Source organism: Juglans microcarpa x Juglans regia, chromosome 7D, assembly GCF_004785595.1.
Source record: "Juglans microcarpa x Juglans regia isolate MS1-56 chromosome 7D, Jm3101_v1.0, whole genome shotgun sequence".
NCBI classification, from domain to species: Eukaryota; Viridiplantae; Streptophyta; class Magnoliopsida; order Fagales; family Juglandaceae; genus Juglans; species Juglans microcarpa x Juglans regia.
In genome coordinates, this window is record NC_054606.1 from 9,995,285 (window position 1) to 10,012,903 (window position 17,619).

Genomic DNA, 17,619 nt, shown 5'->3' on the forward strand with positions numbered 1-17,619 from the left:
ATCCTGGAAATAAAAAAAACAACCAACTATCAGTCGCTCTTATGCTAAATCTGAATATAGAGCCCTAACTTCTATCACCTGTGAGCTTCAATGGTTGACCTACCTACTGGCTAACTTACACATCACTTATCCTCAAGCTACTTTACTTTATATTGACAGTAAACCTACCTCTGACATTACTTCAAATTATGTCATCATGAAAGGATAAAGCAAATCCATCTAGTGTTTTTTTTTTTAAAGAAAGGCCAAGGTTATATGTCCAATAGTGACCCATTCCCATTTTTATTATAAAACCCTCACATATATGGCAGAGGAATACCTAAAAATAACAAACACCCAGAGTTCCTAAGCCTCAGGCATAAAATCCCAATAAACCAAAAACATTTCCTCAAAACCAATCAAAATCAACATCTAAGAAAAGGAATTCCAAGTTTATCTATAGGTATGATTCCCCGAATAAGCCCGTGCATGGAAGAATCATCATAAAAACCTAAAATGACCCCTCGCGTCCCTTGCTTAGCTAGAAAGTCCACTGCCATGTTCGCTTCTCTAAAAATGTGCCGAAACCAAACATTTAGCTCCCCAACCATAGTTGTAATTTCCTCCCAAAAATTTCAAAGAAACCAATACTTACACACTCCCACACTAAGCATCCAACTATGACCATTGAGTCTGACTCTACCAAAACATCTCTCAACCCCAGTTGCCTGCAAAACCGAAGTCCATCTAGGAGAGCTCTACACTCCTCAATGGTATTAGTAACATGACTGTAATAGTGAGCAAAACCCGCCACTACTCCACCTTGATCATCACTAATAATCCCTCCCCCACCCGAAATACCCAGGTTGTTGCAAGAACCTCCATCAACATTTAACTTAACCCGTCCTCGCTTTGGTGGCTGCCATGCAATTAATTTAACTTTCCTTGTGACAACCGGAATAATTGAACAACCTAGCTCCTCCGAAATCACCCGATCCAATGGGCCTTGGCACCGAAAATGTTTTATCTTGCTTGACATATCAGCAATTAAAATTTTAATAGATCGAATAATAGCATCCGAATTAAAGTTCATACCTTCCATTCTAGCTGCACATCGAGCTCTCCATAAAGCGCAGGAGATAACAATAGGGAGAGCCCCCGAAGCCAGCCAATTTATGTAGAAATAGAAGCTCGCTGCCACCAAAAGCTCATCATGCCCTCCCAGTTTCGAATCTGTGGAACTCTCATTCTACGGGAAGTCGCAAAAAATTACCATATTTCTTGAGCGCCAACTCCCCCACATAAAATGTGATTCAATGTCTCCATTTTTTACTGTTCACAACATTCACACTTAGAAACAATCGGCATGCCTAACCACTGAATGATGCCATCTACCGGAATAGCCCTCTTCTTAGCCCACCAAACAAAGAAAGACATCTACTTTGGAACCCAATTTTTCCACAACCATTTTTTCCATGCACAAACCTCACTTGTTTTCGCACCATATGCCAAGCGGACTTGGTGCTGAATTTTTCGTTAACTGTGGATTGCCATACGCTTACATCCCTCCTTGGTTTCAGCTTAATATCCGCATCATGAACTTTGATTAGATATTCCTATGGAACGAGTCCCAGCAAGACGTGATCAATTGGCCCTGCATCCGAAAACACTTGCGCCACCTGCAAGTCAAGACTCCCCACAATAGGTAAATGAGAAATAAGAGGACCCTCTCCTAACTAGTTATCTTGCCAAAAATTAACATGGCCTGCCCGTATAATCCACCGAGAATTCTGTAACACCTGGGGCACGAGATCCAAAATCCCTTTCCAAAATCGAGACCCAGTCCTACATTGCCTCAGAAAAAATATGAGAATTACCAATATATTTGGAAGCAAAAAAATTAGACCACATCAACTTTTCATTGATAATCTCCCACGCAAATTTCATAATTAGAGAAGCTTGCCCCTCGTGCAATTCCCGAATACCCAATCCACCCTCATCTACCGGCATACAAATTTTGTGCCAAGATATCCACTTCCTTTTTTTATTCTCCAACGCCGAATCCCATAAAAAATTCAAGAAAATTCTCTTAATCTCCGATAACACTCCTTTTGGTAAATTCAAGACGGAAAGCATATGTATAGGCATGCTATTCAAAACATGCTTGATTAGAACAATTTTAACTCCAAAAGAAAGCAACTTACTCTACCACCCTGCCAATTTCTTTTGGATTTTCAGCAAGAGAGGATCAAACGCTCGGATAGTCACACGACCCACAATCAAAGGTACTCCCAAATGCGTACAAGACCAACTACCTTCCACAAAACCCTAAATCGCCTTCAAATCATTTTTGCGGCCAGCCAATATAGAGGAAGAAAAAAAAATTGAAGATTTACTCGGATTAATCAACTGACCAGATATCAATTCATACCTATGCAATACCTCCATAAGAGTACAAATAGACGACTTACCCCCATTAGCAAAAATCAGAATATCATCCGCATATAACAAATGTGAAATCAAGGTACCTCCACTAGGATGAAACGGTTTTATTCGACCCAAACCAAACTCTTTATGAAGCATTCGAGAGAGAATCTCCTCCGATAAAATAAATAAGTAAGGAGAGAGAGGATCACCTTGGTGGAGCCCACGCGATGACTTGAAAAAACCTTTGGCACACCCATTCAGCAAAATCGAATAGTAAGGGAAGGAAATATTATTAAAAATAAAAGTGTGCCACTTCTCTGAAAAACACAACCTACATATAATCTCTAGAAGAAAATTCCAGTTGACTCGATTATAAACTTTGGCCATATCAATTTTCAACAAAACATTACCCTCTATCGCCTTCCTATTGATGCCTTGAACTAGTTCTTGAGCCAACAAGATATTCTCGAAAATACTTCTACCTGGAATAAATGCCGCCTGCTCAGGAGAGATAATTTTATCTAGGATTGGCGCCAACCGAAAAACCATTATTTTCGACATAATTTTATAGACAACAGAACAAAGATTGATCAGTCGAAACTGACCAAAACCCATCGGCTCATCAACTTTTGAGATCAGAGCCAAATTCGTAGCCCCAAAGAAAGTTGTAAACGGTTGTCCTGCAAAAAATCTTTAGCCATTTCCAACAAATCATCTTTAACAATATCCCAAGCAAGCATGAAAAAACTAGCCATAAAATCATCCGAACTCTGGCTACTATCCCCCGGGATAGACCAAAGAGCTTGCTTGAGTTCCAGTGAATTCGGTTCCGCACATAAAGTCTCGTTCTCATCGTTGGACACAATTGGCTGTAATAACTCCAAATCCTCCATGTAACTTTCAACCGACGAACCTATGAGTAACGACTGAAAGAACGTAACAGCACCATCATGAATCTCTTCCGCTGAGGCCAACGTGCTACCATCTTCCATATGCATTTTCTCTATATTTTTACTTCTTTTTATGAGCCGTAAGGTAGCATGGAAAAACCTAGAGTTCTCATCCCCTTCAGCAAGCCATTTGACTCGAGACTTCTGACAGGCCAAGACCTCCTCTTTGTGGACCCATTGCAGGTGCTCTTGTTTACACTTTAACAACTCAGTTTCAGTTTGAACAGCATAAGCACATGACAACGAGACTTCCAGCCCAGTGATTCATTTTTCCAATCTTTTAAGTTCAATTTCCACTCTACCAAAAACCTCTCGGTTCCACGTCCAGAACACATGTTTCAACTTCTTCAATTTTTTTACTTATCCTCACCATGGCACAACCTCCAATTTGCTCATCCCACACCGTCTGCCCTAAAGGTAAAAAGTCTGCATGAGATCCCCACATACGGAGGAACTTGAATGGGTGAATAGCAGGAACTCTGTCTCGTCTGAGCTAAACCAACATTGGTGCATGATCTGAAGAAGTCCTTGGCAAATACGAAACCGTAGCATCTCCAAAAAATTCCATAAAAGGCACATTCACAAGGACACGGTCTAGCCGAGCCCAAATTCTTCTACCCCCTAACCTTCCATTACACCACGATAATCGATTACCTTCACAAGGAAGGTCCACCAGCGCATACACATGAATACAATCATTAAAATCCCGCTTAGTCCGAGGAGCCTGCAAAAGCCCGCCAACCTTTTCACTATCATCTCGAATTATATTAAAATCTCTTCCAATAAACTATGGCAGCCCACAAGCATTTTGAGCCTTTAAAAACTCCCATAAATCGACTATTTTATTTCAAAAGCAACTCGCATAAACAAAGGTGGCAAACACCCAAAAATTACCATGAACAAACCATCCACTAATAGCTTGGTCCAACATTGAAACCAAGTCGAACTCCACATCTGTATTCCAAAATAACCAAATTTTTCCTCCTACCTCTGCATTATTCAAATAGAACGGCATCTTCATCCAACGTGGCCATCCACTACCCTTATTAGAATTTAAAAATGGTTCTAAAATGGCCACCACAGAAGGATGGCTTTTATTCAAAATGCGCTGAAGTCTACTCTTCGACGAACGAATCCTCCTAATTTTCCAAGTGAGAATGCACATAAAAAAGTTAGAGAAGTTTTTTGGAGCGAGTGCGGCGCTCCAAAACCACAATCGATTTTCTTTTCTTACCCCTTTTACTTTTTTCAGAGGAATATTCATATTTGGATCCGAATCAAAAGGTTTAGCCGTTAACTCATTCAATTCCTCTTCGAACCTCTCCTTGGACATAAAATCCATATGATGCAAATCGCCCTCAATAAACAAATCATTGTCTCCCAACCCACCTAATTCAACCTCCAAGGCTTCATCTACTAGCCTCAAGGTGCTTCATGGTGCATAAAGTTCCAAAAATTCCTGGTCATCTTCATCCTCTGTCGCTGTAATTTCGAACCAGTTATCCTGAGGCTTAGACGGCATCCCCACTATCAGTACAGAATCTGTCAGCGCCTCGACAGTCAGAGGAATACTCCCTATACGCAACTCTCCAGACGTAACGTTCTCTGAAGAACCATCACAAGACTCAACCAGGCATTCTTCAAATATTACACATGTGGGCGAAAAAAACCAAATGTCTCGAGGATTGCATTCCACCACGATTACCTACGGCTTTCCACTAAGTATTTGATTCCTATTTCTTCCCTTTAGGATTCCTCACATTTTGTTTATTCTTATTGCCAGCCAATGGACGTTCCTGCCTGGAGCATCTTGCCTCAAGGTGACCATGTTTCTTGCATAGGACACAAAACGACGGCATCGATTCGTATATAGTCTCCTGGAAGTTACTCGACGCAAGACCCGGGGGACCCAACCAAAACGACTTGCGCAAAGGCTGTGAGATATCGACTTCAACACATATACGCACAGCCTCCAGATGAGTCACGCATGCCGTCGCATTATCCCTCTTTAGATAACGACCAATACCATTCCCCATACTACGTAACATTGACTCGTGAAAATAATTTGGCGGCAAACCCGGCAACGTAATCCATATGGGCACCCACGACGAATCCTTTTCTTCCACAAAATTCGGTGACCAATGAAAAACCCAAAAAGAAAATCCATGGATTTCATAATTACCACGCGCCATCACACTAATAAAATCCTCCTCTGCCACCATTCTAACCAGTACATTCCGGGGATTACATAATTGCCCAACCACCGGCATCGATTGTAAACCCTAACGATTTTTTATAAAAGCCCGAATATGAACAAGGGAAGGACGTCTACGAAGGAATTTCAAAACCACTGAAAACCGGAATGGCTCTGAAGATTGTTGAATCTCCGCCTTCGAAAACAAGAAAAACATATTCCCATCCTGGAACCAAAGATGAGAAGAAATCTGTTGCTGCTGAAATGGATTATGTGAGACAGTTAAGTTAGTTGGAATTTGATAGTCAGTTATGTTAGTTGACCAGCTAGGTGGCAGTCATTGTATAGCGAAGTTAGTTAGCTTAAACCGCCATTATGTGTGTATAAATAGTGGCTTTGTATAGATATTGTAATCTATTCAATCATTAATGAGAAATCACACTGATTCTCTCTCAAAACTTCTTCTTTAGCCCACTGCTCTCTAATTTTAGATTAGAGAATTTTCTAGAAAATTGTAAATCTGTCTTTTTCTACCTTAAGGAAACAACAAAAGACTAAGAAAATAGAACTACCTAATTGAGCCAAACTTGAACTATAGTAAATGGACAAAGTACTCTCATGTTTGCTTAATTTTTGTTCGAATATAAATATTTCAGCTCAAACTTATTTATAATAAGTTATATTTTATGTTCATGACGATTAATTTATTATTTATTGTACAAGTTCGGATTTATTCACAAGTTAAAAGTTTTGATAAAACATTTATAAATTTTTTGTAAATATCTTTATATTGTACTTCATATATATATATATATATATAATGTATGGTATGTATATTACTGATTATGTTTGTAATAATATAAATTAACATGTATCATATTAGTTGCATAATTTCTTCTTATCTTCGTAAATGCTAAAGCATTGTAAGGTTAATTCTAGATCTTATTGCGTTTGTCGAGAATATGGAAGGGGGTAATTAATTAAAGAGCCACACGTACGTACAGGTCCAATTAAAAGAATGGTCACGTTCCTTGATTATTATAATTAACAAAGGAGGTAGATGATGCTACGTACTACGTACGTACGACAAGTTGGATTTTCTGAAGTTTTTGTAATTAATTAAGAAGCTTCAAAATGAAACCCCATATGTATGTATATATAGAGCTTTATCCAAATCTAATGAATTTTTGCGCAGTAGTACTCTCCTTCATTAAAAAGCATTTGCAGTTATATATATATATATATATATGCTTGAGAAGAAATAGCGTGAATTGAGGTTCCCAGTTTTTGGTCCATGCATGATCATGATCTATCGATCTGTCCTCATCATGAATATCTTTAAACTCTTTTAAGTCATTATACGTCTGCTTCTTAAAACGACTATATATAGCTACGTACTAGCTGTATAAAAATACTCTTTTAATTTTGCTTTCGTACTAAGAATAACGGTTGAGAAAGTTACATCCATCCTAACATGAATGTCCCTCCACATTCCATGCATGCATATCAATGCTTCAATATTGGTGAAAGAGATCTTTATTAAAAAAAAAAAAAAAAAAGATTACAAATAAATTAGCATCAAAATTAACAGACATTAATTTAAAGAGGAATTTTAAAAAATCTTCCAAAGTACTTACTTGATTTAGATATATTATATATTATTATTATTATCAATTAATGTACGTACTTGTTAGGAGATTTGGATGCCCTTGCAAATGTAATGAATTTATATATGTATATATTAGCAGCACTTGCATATATATAATATGGTTGCATATAATTTACGTACGTTCGATATATATATATATATATATAAATATGTATCATTGTTTTCCCTAATATTTACGTGCGTTCGATGTTCGAAAGAATCACTTTTGTTCGATCGGTTTAAGAACCATGCAGTACAATATCATCGATCACAGAAAGGAAAAGTAATTTTGACTTGAACAGAGATAGGAGGCCAGCCGCGCATCAAAAGAACTTAATTGATTGTCTTTGACATCACTCTAAAGTTGTTCTAACAACTGCATGGTCATGATTTAGTATTAAAATAGTCATCGAAGTAGCTATCTCTTCTGGTAATTTTCTCTTCTGCTTACCCTTTTTGCCCTAGCTACTAAACTTCTGTCACCTACTCGACCAACCTTTTTTATCTTCACCCCTATATAAACACCTAGAAGATTTGCATTGAGGTACGCAGACTTTGTTAGCTAGCACCCAGAGAAGAGAAAACACTTGTGCAGTTTCAGCTTGGACACACAGAAAATGGGTGTTTCTCTTCTCTGCTCACCAGCAATTCCAGGGTTGTTTCTCTTCTCATTGATTGCATGCTGCCTCCTTCCTGAGCTTGCACTTGCAGGATCAGGCATTACCAGACACTACAAGTTTAATGTATGTTCTGCACGTACAACTCAGCGCTGGCCTATATGTGTGTGTATATATAATTATAGAATAATACTACTATGACGCTTTACTTTGTCCCCTCATTTTGACCATTCATGTATTTAATTTTTTTTAATTTTTAATTTATTTACTGGTTAAGGAAGTGACTATTAGTGTATTAATATATTTTTTTATTTTTTAAAAATATTTAAATATGTTAAAAAATGTAAAAAAAAAAATAAAAAGCGAGATTTGTACTGGTGGGCACGCCAAGCTTTGATTGCTGGGCGGCACACTAGCACTAATAATTATATATATATATATATATATGTGAAATTAACCAAATATATTTAGTTGCATATATGTCTAGAAATTTGCATTTTACTAAACTTTTTGTTTCTTATTTTCTTCATTATAATTTAACACTTGTGAATTATTTTATAGGTCAAATTACAAAATGTAACACGATTGTGCCACACGAAGAGCATAGTTACTATAAACGGGCAATTTCCTGGGCCTCGCATTGTAGCTAGGGAGGGTGACCACCTTCTTATAAAAGTGGCTAACCATGTCCAGAACAACATCACCATTCATTGGTAATGAATCTGTACTAAATTTTTAATGCATGCCATCATTATTTAAAGTAGGTCGAAACAACATAATTATAAATTATAAATATATATAGTTCCACGCTTAAATCTAACTCCATAATATGTAATTATGGCAATTTTCTTTTAAATAGGCATGGGATTCGACAGCTTCAAACAGGGTGGGCTGATGGGCCAGCATATGTGACTCAATGTCCCATACAAACTGGCCAGAGCTATCTGTACAACTTCACCATCGTTGGTCAGAGAGGCACTCTTTTCTGGCATGCCCACATATCATGGCTAAGGTCAACAGTCTATGGTCCTCTAATCATTCTTCCCAAGCGTGGTGTCCCTTACCCATTTGCCAAACCCTACAAGGAAGTTCCCCTTATCTTCGGTAAGCTGCTAGACTCTTCTCCAACAGAGATTCCACATGAGCAGGGTAGATCCCACATGAGCATATAATGTCATGTCTATCTCTTTAATATTAATTGAATCATCCAATTCAGTCCGGGGAGGATCTCTTACCCCCTCCCCTCATTACCCACTAATGATTTTCATACAAAAGCAAACTTAATTTGGCACCAAAACATTTCAGGGGAGTGGTGGAATGCAGATCCCGAGGAAGTCATTAGCCAAGCCTTGCAAACAGGAGGTGGTCCAAATGTCTCTGATGCCTATACTATTAATGGACTTCCAGGGCCATTGTATAACTGCTCCATCAGAGGTATCAAATAGTCCTTCTACTTGTTAACTAGTGAGGAAAACATACCCACTACACTGCTGATATGATATGATTTGATTTGTAAGAAATGAATTTGTCTTAGAAATCAAATCTTTTTATTTAAGCGGTGTGTCTAAACATCGACTTGTGAATATGATTTTTCAGTTATTAATGCTACTTTGGAATATTTTTCAGAATTTTGACTTTCGAGGAATGATATATATGTCAACTTTGCATGTATTTGACTCTGTTACGTATGATATGTAAATGCCTATATGGTTCTTGCAGACACATTCAAACTGAAGGTAAAGCCCGGGAAGACATACCTCCTCCGCTTAATCAACGCAGCACTCAATGACGAGCTCTTTTTCAGCATTGCAAACCACAACCTCACAGTCGTCGAAGCCGATGCTGTTTATGTTAAACCTTTTGAGACTGACACCATTCTCATAGCCCCGGGACAGACCACAAATGTTCTTTTGAAGACCAAACCCCACTTCCCAAATGCTACATTCTTCATGACTGCTAGGCCATATGTTACTGGTCTTGGCACTTTCGACAACACTACTGTGGCTGGCATCTTACAATATGACTTATTTCCATCTAAAACTCTCTCAACCATCTCCATTAAAAAGCTTCCACTCTACAAACCAGTTCTTCCGCCCCTCAATGACACTTCATTTGCTGCAAATTTCACAAGCAAACTCCGAAGCTTAGCAAGTTTTCAATTCCCCGCAAATGTCCCCCATAAAGTTGATAAGCGTTTTTTCTTCACAATAGGCCTTGGAACAAGCCCCTGTGCTCAGCAAAACCAGACTTGCCAAGGTCCTAACGGAACAAGGTTTGCAGCTTCTGTTAATAACGTTTCTTTTTCACTCCCAACCACTGCCCTGCTCCAGGCACACTTCTTTGGGCAGTCAAATGGAGTTTATAGCCCCGACTTTCCGAGCAGTCCAAGAATACCTTTTAACTACACCGGCAACCCACCAAACAATACTATGGTGAGCAATGGGACAAAGATGGTGGTTCTGCCTTATAACACTAGCGTGGAGCTTATCATGCAGGATACAAGCATTCTTGGTGCTGAGAGTCACCCTCTCCACCTCCATGGCTTTAATTTCTTTGTGGTTGGGCAAGGTTTTGGGAACTTTGATCCAAATAAGGACCCTGCAAACTTCAATCTTGCCGATCCTGTTGAAAGAAACACTGTGGGTGTACCTTCGGGAGGTTGGGTGGCCATCCGGTTCCAAGCAGATAACCCAGGTGAGGAATTAAGACCAGGACAGAATCTGACAAACTAACAAAGTTGATCACACGGATTCTATACGTAATACTAAATTTGGACACACAATTCCAAAAGTAAAGCTTATTATAAGGATGAGAGTCAGAGATGAATTTTTTCTTTTACAATTTCACAAAAACTAATTTTTTTCCCTCACCAGAAAAACTAATTTTTGTCTCAGAATTTCACAAAAGAAGGATTGATTATTATATGGGGAGAGAGGATTAAATTACTGACTTGTTTGAATGGTGACAATGAAAATGTGACAACAGGTGTATGGTTCATGCATTGCCACCTGGAGATCCACACGAGCTGGGGTTTAAAGATGGGTTGGGTTGTCTTGGATGGAAAACTCCCAAACCAGAAGCTGCTTCCTCCTCCGGCAGATCTTCCCAAGTGTTGACCTCGGATTCACTTCTTGATTCACTGCAACTAGAAATTCTCCTAAATATCTTTTTTAACCCATTTTTTAATTTTTTTTTCACCGGATTTGGCATTGGCAGATTGATCTTCAATAAATTGTATGAGGAGCTACGGATAGAAAAATAGTGAACAATCTTTTTTAATTTGTAACGTTCGGGTTTCAAATGTTAATGCGAAAAGCCACAACTAGATTTTTTTTTTTTTTTTTTTGTCGCATTATTGGAACGATCTTGCCATTGTTATGTTTTTAATGACAGATATCTCGAATTCACTTGATTTATGTTCCCCTTTAAACTGTAATAATTCCCAATCATGCAACGAGCTTCAGGAGGTTATTCAGGACCTAAAAAGGGAAACCTCAGTACATGCAAGTACGAGGGAGGGAGGGAGGGAGGGAGAGTATTGTCAAGGACTCTTGTGGTACTAAGGTAGCACAAACCAATATAATAAACGGTTGCAAACAAATTAAGGCATAAGTCACCAGAAAAATCACACATGATTTAGTATGGCCCTTGCGAAGTTCAAAGCCAGATGGTTATCAGTCAAGTCCAGAGTGATAGTGTCAATTCTTCGTGCCATCTCCAGCAATGCCAAGCTCGAGAGCCAAAACAGTGACAATTCTTCACCCAGCCAATCAGCTCGTCTTTATCCTTTTAGTTTTAGCTTCCTGCTCTGCATCTTCCTCCAATCTCTCAAGATTTTCAGATCTCTTTCACTCATCTTCCTCCGGCACTCTTTGCTTGCAGAATCATGAAGAACCACAGCCTAAAGATAGCCCCGCGCAGAACAAGATTCAAACTGAAAACAGGATGTGAAATAGAAATGGAAGCAGTAGGTAGCTACAAAGTAGTGGTAAACGCAAGGCTCTTGTAACGTACTAATGGAAGATCTAAATCACATGGCCTATACTTTAAAAGGACTAGTCAATGATACAATTGGAGCCCCATCAGAACCTTATAAAATGCAAGAACTTCTCATTCTCAAACAATGGAGGATTTCATACACCATCTACTATTATTCATATCATATGGGGTATCACAATCTACCCTCCATAAATTCCCGACGTCCTCGTCAGGCCTGTCCATTATAGATGGCACGGCTCAAGTCTCACATTTCTGGTTGGGATAGGGTCTGATACTATTTGTAATACCCAAATGAAAGACCCAAACCACATGGCCTATACTCCAAAAGGACTAGTCAATGATACAATTGGAGCCGCATTTGAACCTTATAAGGTGCAAGAACTTCTCCTTCCCAAGCAATGTGGGATCCCATACACCACCTACCCTTATCCATATCGTGTAGGGTATCACAGCTGTTGAATGTCGAGTTTATAACCTGTTCTTGGTATTTTTCTTTTCTGATATTGCCTCAAGCATTATTCTTTTGTTATACTTAAAATGGATATAACACTAACAATCAACTAAATTTCATTGCAATCAATAGCTAATCAAAAAATATCATTCCCTCAATATTACATAAAAAAGATTACCCTTTTGACGAATGGAGTGTATGGATGGCTTATAAAATACAAAATCTTCTCCAGATTCCAAAAACAACAACAACAGAACAGCTTAATTTCCTATGCTAAACTTTCTAAATCATTTTTTCTCTTCTTCTTCTTACCCCACCACTTCTTCCAACCATCCACTCCCTTCTCCTCAACCTCCACAGTCTTCCTCTTCTTGCTCCCTTCCTTTTACCTCTTCAATATTTTACCTGCAGCATATGTGACAGTTTCAGTCCCATTCTAATTCTCAAAACTGCCAACATCAATTTTCTTCTTCTTCTTCTTCTTCTTCTTCTTCTTCTTCTTTTTATTACTATGCGCCTCCACAGACTCTGAATTTGCTAAACCTACCCATTTAGCTTCTTTAATCTCTTCAATAATGTTCTTCCTCATCACCTTCCCATTCTCCTCGCTTTCCATTCTACACCCGGCTCTCTATTTCTAACTAGGGATGTAACTGGTCCGATTTTGAACAAATTTTGGAACCGAGCTGATAATGTAATTAATATATATTTTATATTTAAAACATATGATCAAATAAATGTTCATGTTTAAGATTAAAATTTTATGTTATAAATTATAATATAACATTATTTTATATATAATTATAATTTATAAAAATTATATGTAATATAAACAATATTATATATAATATTAAAAATATATAAATATGGACCCCAAGAAAACATAAAATCGATACCAAACCAGTTTCTAAAATGGAGGAACTGGTCCAAAACTAGACCGAAGCAACTAGACCGAGCCGGTTCGGACCAGTTTTCCTGTTTATTTTTACAACCTTATTCCCAACTTCTGTGCCATCATTTTCAACTTTTCCAATATAATATCACTCATCCTCTCTTTTTTTATGCTTGTTTCTCTCGCTCTCCATTCCCACATTGCCATCATTTTCTTGATCCATTTCTCGAAACGGCTCAACACTCTGGGTCGGATTCTCTTCCGCCTCAATTTTCACTTTACCCTCATTATCTCCATCATCCCTAGATTCACTACCGTTATCCCCAAAATTACAAAACTCGCCCCTCTATTTTTTCTTCCCATGCTTCTGTCTATTACTTTCCACTACCACAATCCCGTGACTCGTTTCCAAACCTGAAACAACACTTCGAAGTGATTTATCACCTTTTTTATCGGGTTTCGCCAGTATATCTATCTAGTAAGTGACTTTTTAGTTTTTGGCTCGATGCTTGAACCACCTCGACACTCCGAGTTGGGTTCTCTTGTACTGCCTCCACCTCCCTAACAATCTCTGAATTGGGCCTTTTGTGCTTCTGCTCAAACCGTCGAATCCCAAGCTCTTTCTTCTTAAATCTCAACTCTTTGAAGGAGGCCAGTGCGCGTCAGAGGTACGCGCAGATAGCTAGCGACGAGCCGTTTTCGATTGAGGAAAAGGTGGAGAGAATGAAAGTCGACTTCTTGAGCGAGATTGGCTTCAAAGAGAGTACCATACCCGAGACCTTCTTCATTCTCCAAGTGTTGTTCCCCAGGGTTTGTGTCACAGCCTCTGGTCTAGGGTTTGGAAATGGGAGATGCAAGGGTTGTAGGACGGTAGAAGCTTCAAGTGGAAGTGGGAAGGTTAAACACGATTTTAACTGAAGTGTATAAGTTTAGAGGGGTTGGATTTTTCATTCTAACAGGCCATTGGGTCCTTACATAGTTTGGGTTTTTTTAGTTTTGTTGTCTTTAGTTGGCCCAGACCAAGTAAGGCCTATAATTGCATTTTATGTTCTGTTTAGGGTTGTTTATTTAGCCTTTGAGTTATAGCCCATGGCCGTAATGTGTACAAAGGGTTCTCTGTAGGGTTTTATACTCATCACAAGTCTAGTGTAAGGCATTCAGAAACCTAATAGAATTTTATCATTCTCTTTTCTTATTCTTCTTTGTCTTCCCTTACCTCATTCTCAAGGAGAGCTCCTCGTTTAGTGAGCAGGTTACCTTGGCATTTCATCAAACACCTGGAGTGTGTGACAAGTTGGTATCAGAGAGATATCGATCTCTGTGATTTTGCTGCAGACATTTACATGATTGAAGGAACAAGGCTCACTCAGTTACAAGATGGGCTTAACGCCCTAAAGAAAGCTATTGATTCTCAATACTAGATGCTAGAAACGGAAATGCAAGGCTTAAGAAGAAATTCAAATTCACAATATAACAATATTGAAACAAAGATGATAGCTATTAGAAGGCAGAATGAGTCCATCGTCCAACAACTAGCTGCTTTAAACACTAAGATGCACAGAAGGAACCAGCACTCTAGCCCAAAAGGAACTTCTTTAGGTGTGCATCCAAGAGTAGACGATATCAATTTAAGACTGGCAGCGGGAGGAGAGCTGCAGACCCGCACCATTCGCTTAGAGTTTCCAATCTTCCATGGTGATGACCCTACAGGCTGGATCTACAAGGTACACCAATTTTTCTCATTTCACAATACCTTGCCACAACACAAGATAAAATTAGCTTCATTTCATATGGAGGGTATGGCCCTAGTGTGGTTTCAAAATCTAGAAGAATCGAGATAGTTAAGTAATTGGGAAAGTTTTGTTAAAACCCTGCTGGTCAGATTTGGCCCAAGTGCTTACAATGACCCAATGGAAGCACTTACTAAACTGAGGCAAGTAGGAACTATGGAAGACTCTAAGGCCAGATTTGAGACCCTATCCAATAGACTAAAGGGGTTTTCTGAGCTCTATAAACTGAGTTGTTTCCTACGTGGCCTTAGAGATGACATTCGATTACCTGTTCATATGTTTAATCCCCCCAAATTTAACCACTGTATACAGCTTGGCAAAGATACAAGAATAAAATGTCAATTTGGCCAAGAGAAGCAACAGATCTGGAGTGGCATACTCACCTAACCCAGGAATCTTGAAAAAACCCAACCAGGTGTTGAATGACACAAGTAAAATGGTACCTAAACCCAATTTACAGATCCAAAAGATTAATCAAAGCTAGATGAAAGAAATGTGAGAAAATGGGTTGTACTATTACTGTGAAATCGAGCCCAGGGCATAGGTGCCAAAACCCTAAGCTACACCTCTTAGAAGAGGTGCTAATGGAAAAGGAAAAGGAACGGGACCAAGAGGAGAAGCCTGATGATGATGAAGGGACTGTGAAGACCAGTGAGGTGGTGGACAGTAGTGGAGAACCAAAGATATCGCTTCATGCACTGATAGGGTCCCTTAACCTCAAGATAATGAGGGTGATAAGAAGGATTGGCTCCCATTGGGTCACTATTATGGTGGACATTGGGTCCACCCACAATTGTTTGGACCCAGCTGTGGTTAAAAAATGAGGACTTTCCTTGGATGATGCTGAAAAGGTGAGAGTCAAAGTGGCAAATGGAAAAATTATTCTTAGCGAAGGCAGGTGCAAGGGGTAAGAATCAACATACAAGGGGCGATTTTCAACACTAATGTGCAAATAATAGCATTGGCTGGATGTGACATGGTGCTTAGAATCCATTGGCTTAGAGATTTGGGGTCTGTACTGTGGAACTTCAAAAAGCCAACTATAGAATTTTCCTACTGTGGCCAAGCTGTGGTACTATGAGGGCTAACAGCAACTACATTGATTGAAGAAGTGTCTGTTAATAAGTTCAATAAGCTGGAAAGAAAAGAGGTGATCTTACAGGTGATGGAAGGGGGCTTAGAAATAGAAACCAACACCCAAAGTGAACCATCCACAGAAATCCAAAAGCTAATGAGACAATTTTCTGATGTATTCAGTGAACCAAAATACCCCACCTAGATCCCATGACCATGCCATTAACTTGGTCCCAAACACACAACTCATATCCATAAGGCCCTATAGGTACCCCTATTATCAAAAAGACAATATAGAGTTATAGTCTAGGAGTTACAGTTAAAGGAGGCTGTCACAAGCCCTCCCATTTTAGCATTATCAGATTTTTCCAAACCTTTTGTTGTTGAGTGTGATGCTTCAAGTACAGCAATGGGGGGCCATGCTAATAAAGCAAAGGAGGCTCATAGCTTTCTACAACTAGGCCTTGAAGGGAAGGGCATTGACTATGTCCACCTACGAGAAAGAGTTGTTTACCCTAGTGTCCGCTGTCCTTAAATGGAGGCCCTACCTTTTGGGATAGAAATTTGTAGTCAAAACAGACCAACAGAGCTTTAAACACCTAGTGGACCAGAAAGTGGGCACCTCCTTACAGCAGAAATGGGTGTCCAATCTCATGGGTATGACTTTGTCAAGGAATACAAGAAAGGGGCTGAAAATAAGGCTGCAGATGCTCTCACTAGAAAAGGGGAGGGAGATGAAGGAACTCTTATGTTGATAACTTTTCCAACAGTGGATTGGATTGAAGAGCTGACGGCAGCCTATGCTTCATACAGCCATTGATATCCCAATTACAGGAAGGCAGATTGAATAGTAACTATGAGCTACGAGCAAGGCTGTTATTGTACAAAAATAGGGTGATTATTCCCCAACAAGGGGAGTTCAAACAGAAGTTGTTGCAACTAATCCACAGAAGCACCTAGGGGGTCACTCAGGTTATGACAAGACAATACGATGGGCTAGATGGGACTTCTACTAGTTTGTACAGAAAAGAGATGTAAAAAAATTTACTCGAGTGTGACACCTACTAAAGAGTAAAAACTCCTAACATTCACCCTAGTGGCTTACTACAGCCCCTCTCTACACCATCTCAGTTATGGACTCACATCACCATGAATTTTGTCTCACATCACCATGAATTTTGTGGAAAGCTTGCCTAGAAGAAGTGCGAGCACTGGGCTATTCGTAATATAAAAAATCTCCTTTCTGTTTCTAATTCTAGGGGATAAAAGTCCATTTGGGTGGTGGTTGATAGGCTCACGAAGTATAGCCACTTCTGCCCCCTCAACCACCCCTACACAGCCAAGGATGTGGCTAAATTATTCCTCAAGAATGTTCTTAAACTACACAGGTTGCCTCAGTCCATGATCTCAAACAGAGACAACATCTTACAAGCCAATTTCTAGCATGAGCTTTTCAATCTCTAGGGGTCCAAATGTCCCACAACACGGCTTATCATCCTCAAACTGATGGTCAAACTGAAGTTGTGAACAAGAAAACTATCTACGCTGCTTCTCAAGAGACAGACCCACTGACTAGTCCTTATGGATACCCTTGGCCG

At 39.2% G+C, this 17,619-nt stretch overlaps 1 protein-coding gene across 1 annotated transcript; it reads left to right on the top strand.

Annotated features, from left to right (window-relative positions):
- Positions 1-7,712: 7,712 nt before the first annotated feature.
- LOC121238276 (laccase-17-like) lies at positions 7,713-11,180 on the top strand. Its single transcript, XM_041135104.1, has 6 exons — positions 7,713-7,941; positions 8,377-8,528; positions 8,675-8,919; positions 9,121-9,249; positions 9,535-10,509; positions 10,801-11,180. The coding sequence occupies exons 1-6, from the start codon at positions 7,816-7,818 to the stop codon at positions 10,929-10,931; spliced, it is 1,758 nt and encodes a 585-aa protein (XP_040991038.1). The 5' UTR covers positions 7,713-7,815; the 3' UTR covers positions 10,932-11,180.
- Positions 11,181-17,619: the final 6,439 nt, after the last annotated feature.

What these genes read in the sequence shown, in the direction of transcription:
- LOC121238276 (XM_041135104.1), top strand. Translation starts at nt 7,816, where the DNA reads ATGGGTGTTTCTCTTCTCTGCTCACCAGCAATTCCAGGGTTGTTTCTC. An exon ending in GTATAACTGCTCCATCAGAG is followed by an intron (nt 9,250 to 9,534) that starts GTATCAAATAGT and finishes TGGTTCTTGCAG; the next exon opens with ACACATTCAAACTGAAGGTA. An exon ending in GTTCCAAGCAGATAACCCAG is followed by an intron (nt 10,510 to 10,800) that starts GTGAGGAATTAA and finishes ATGTGACAACAG; the next exon opens with GTGTATGGTTCATGCATTGC.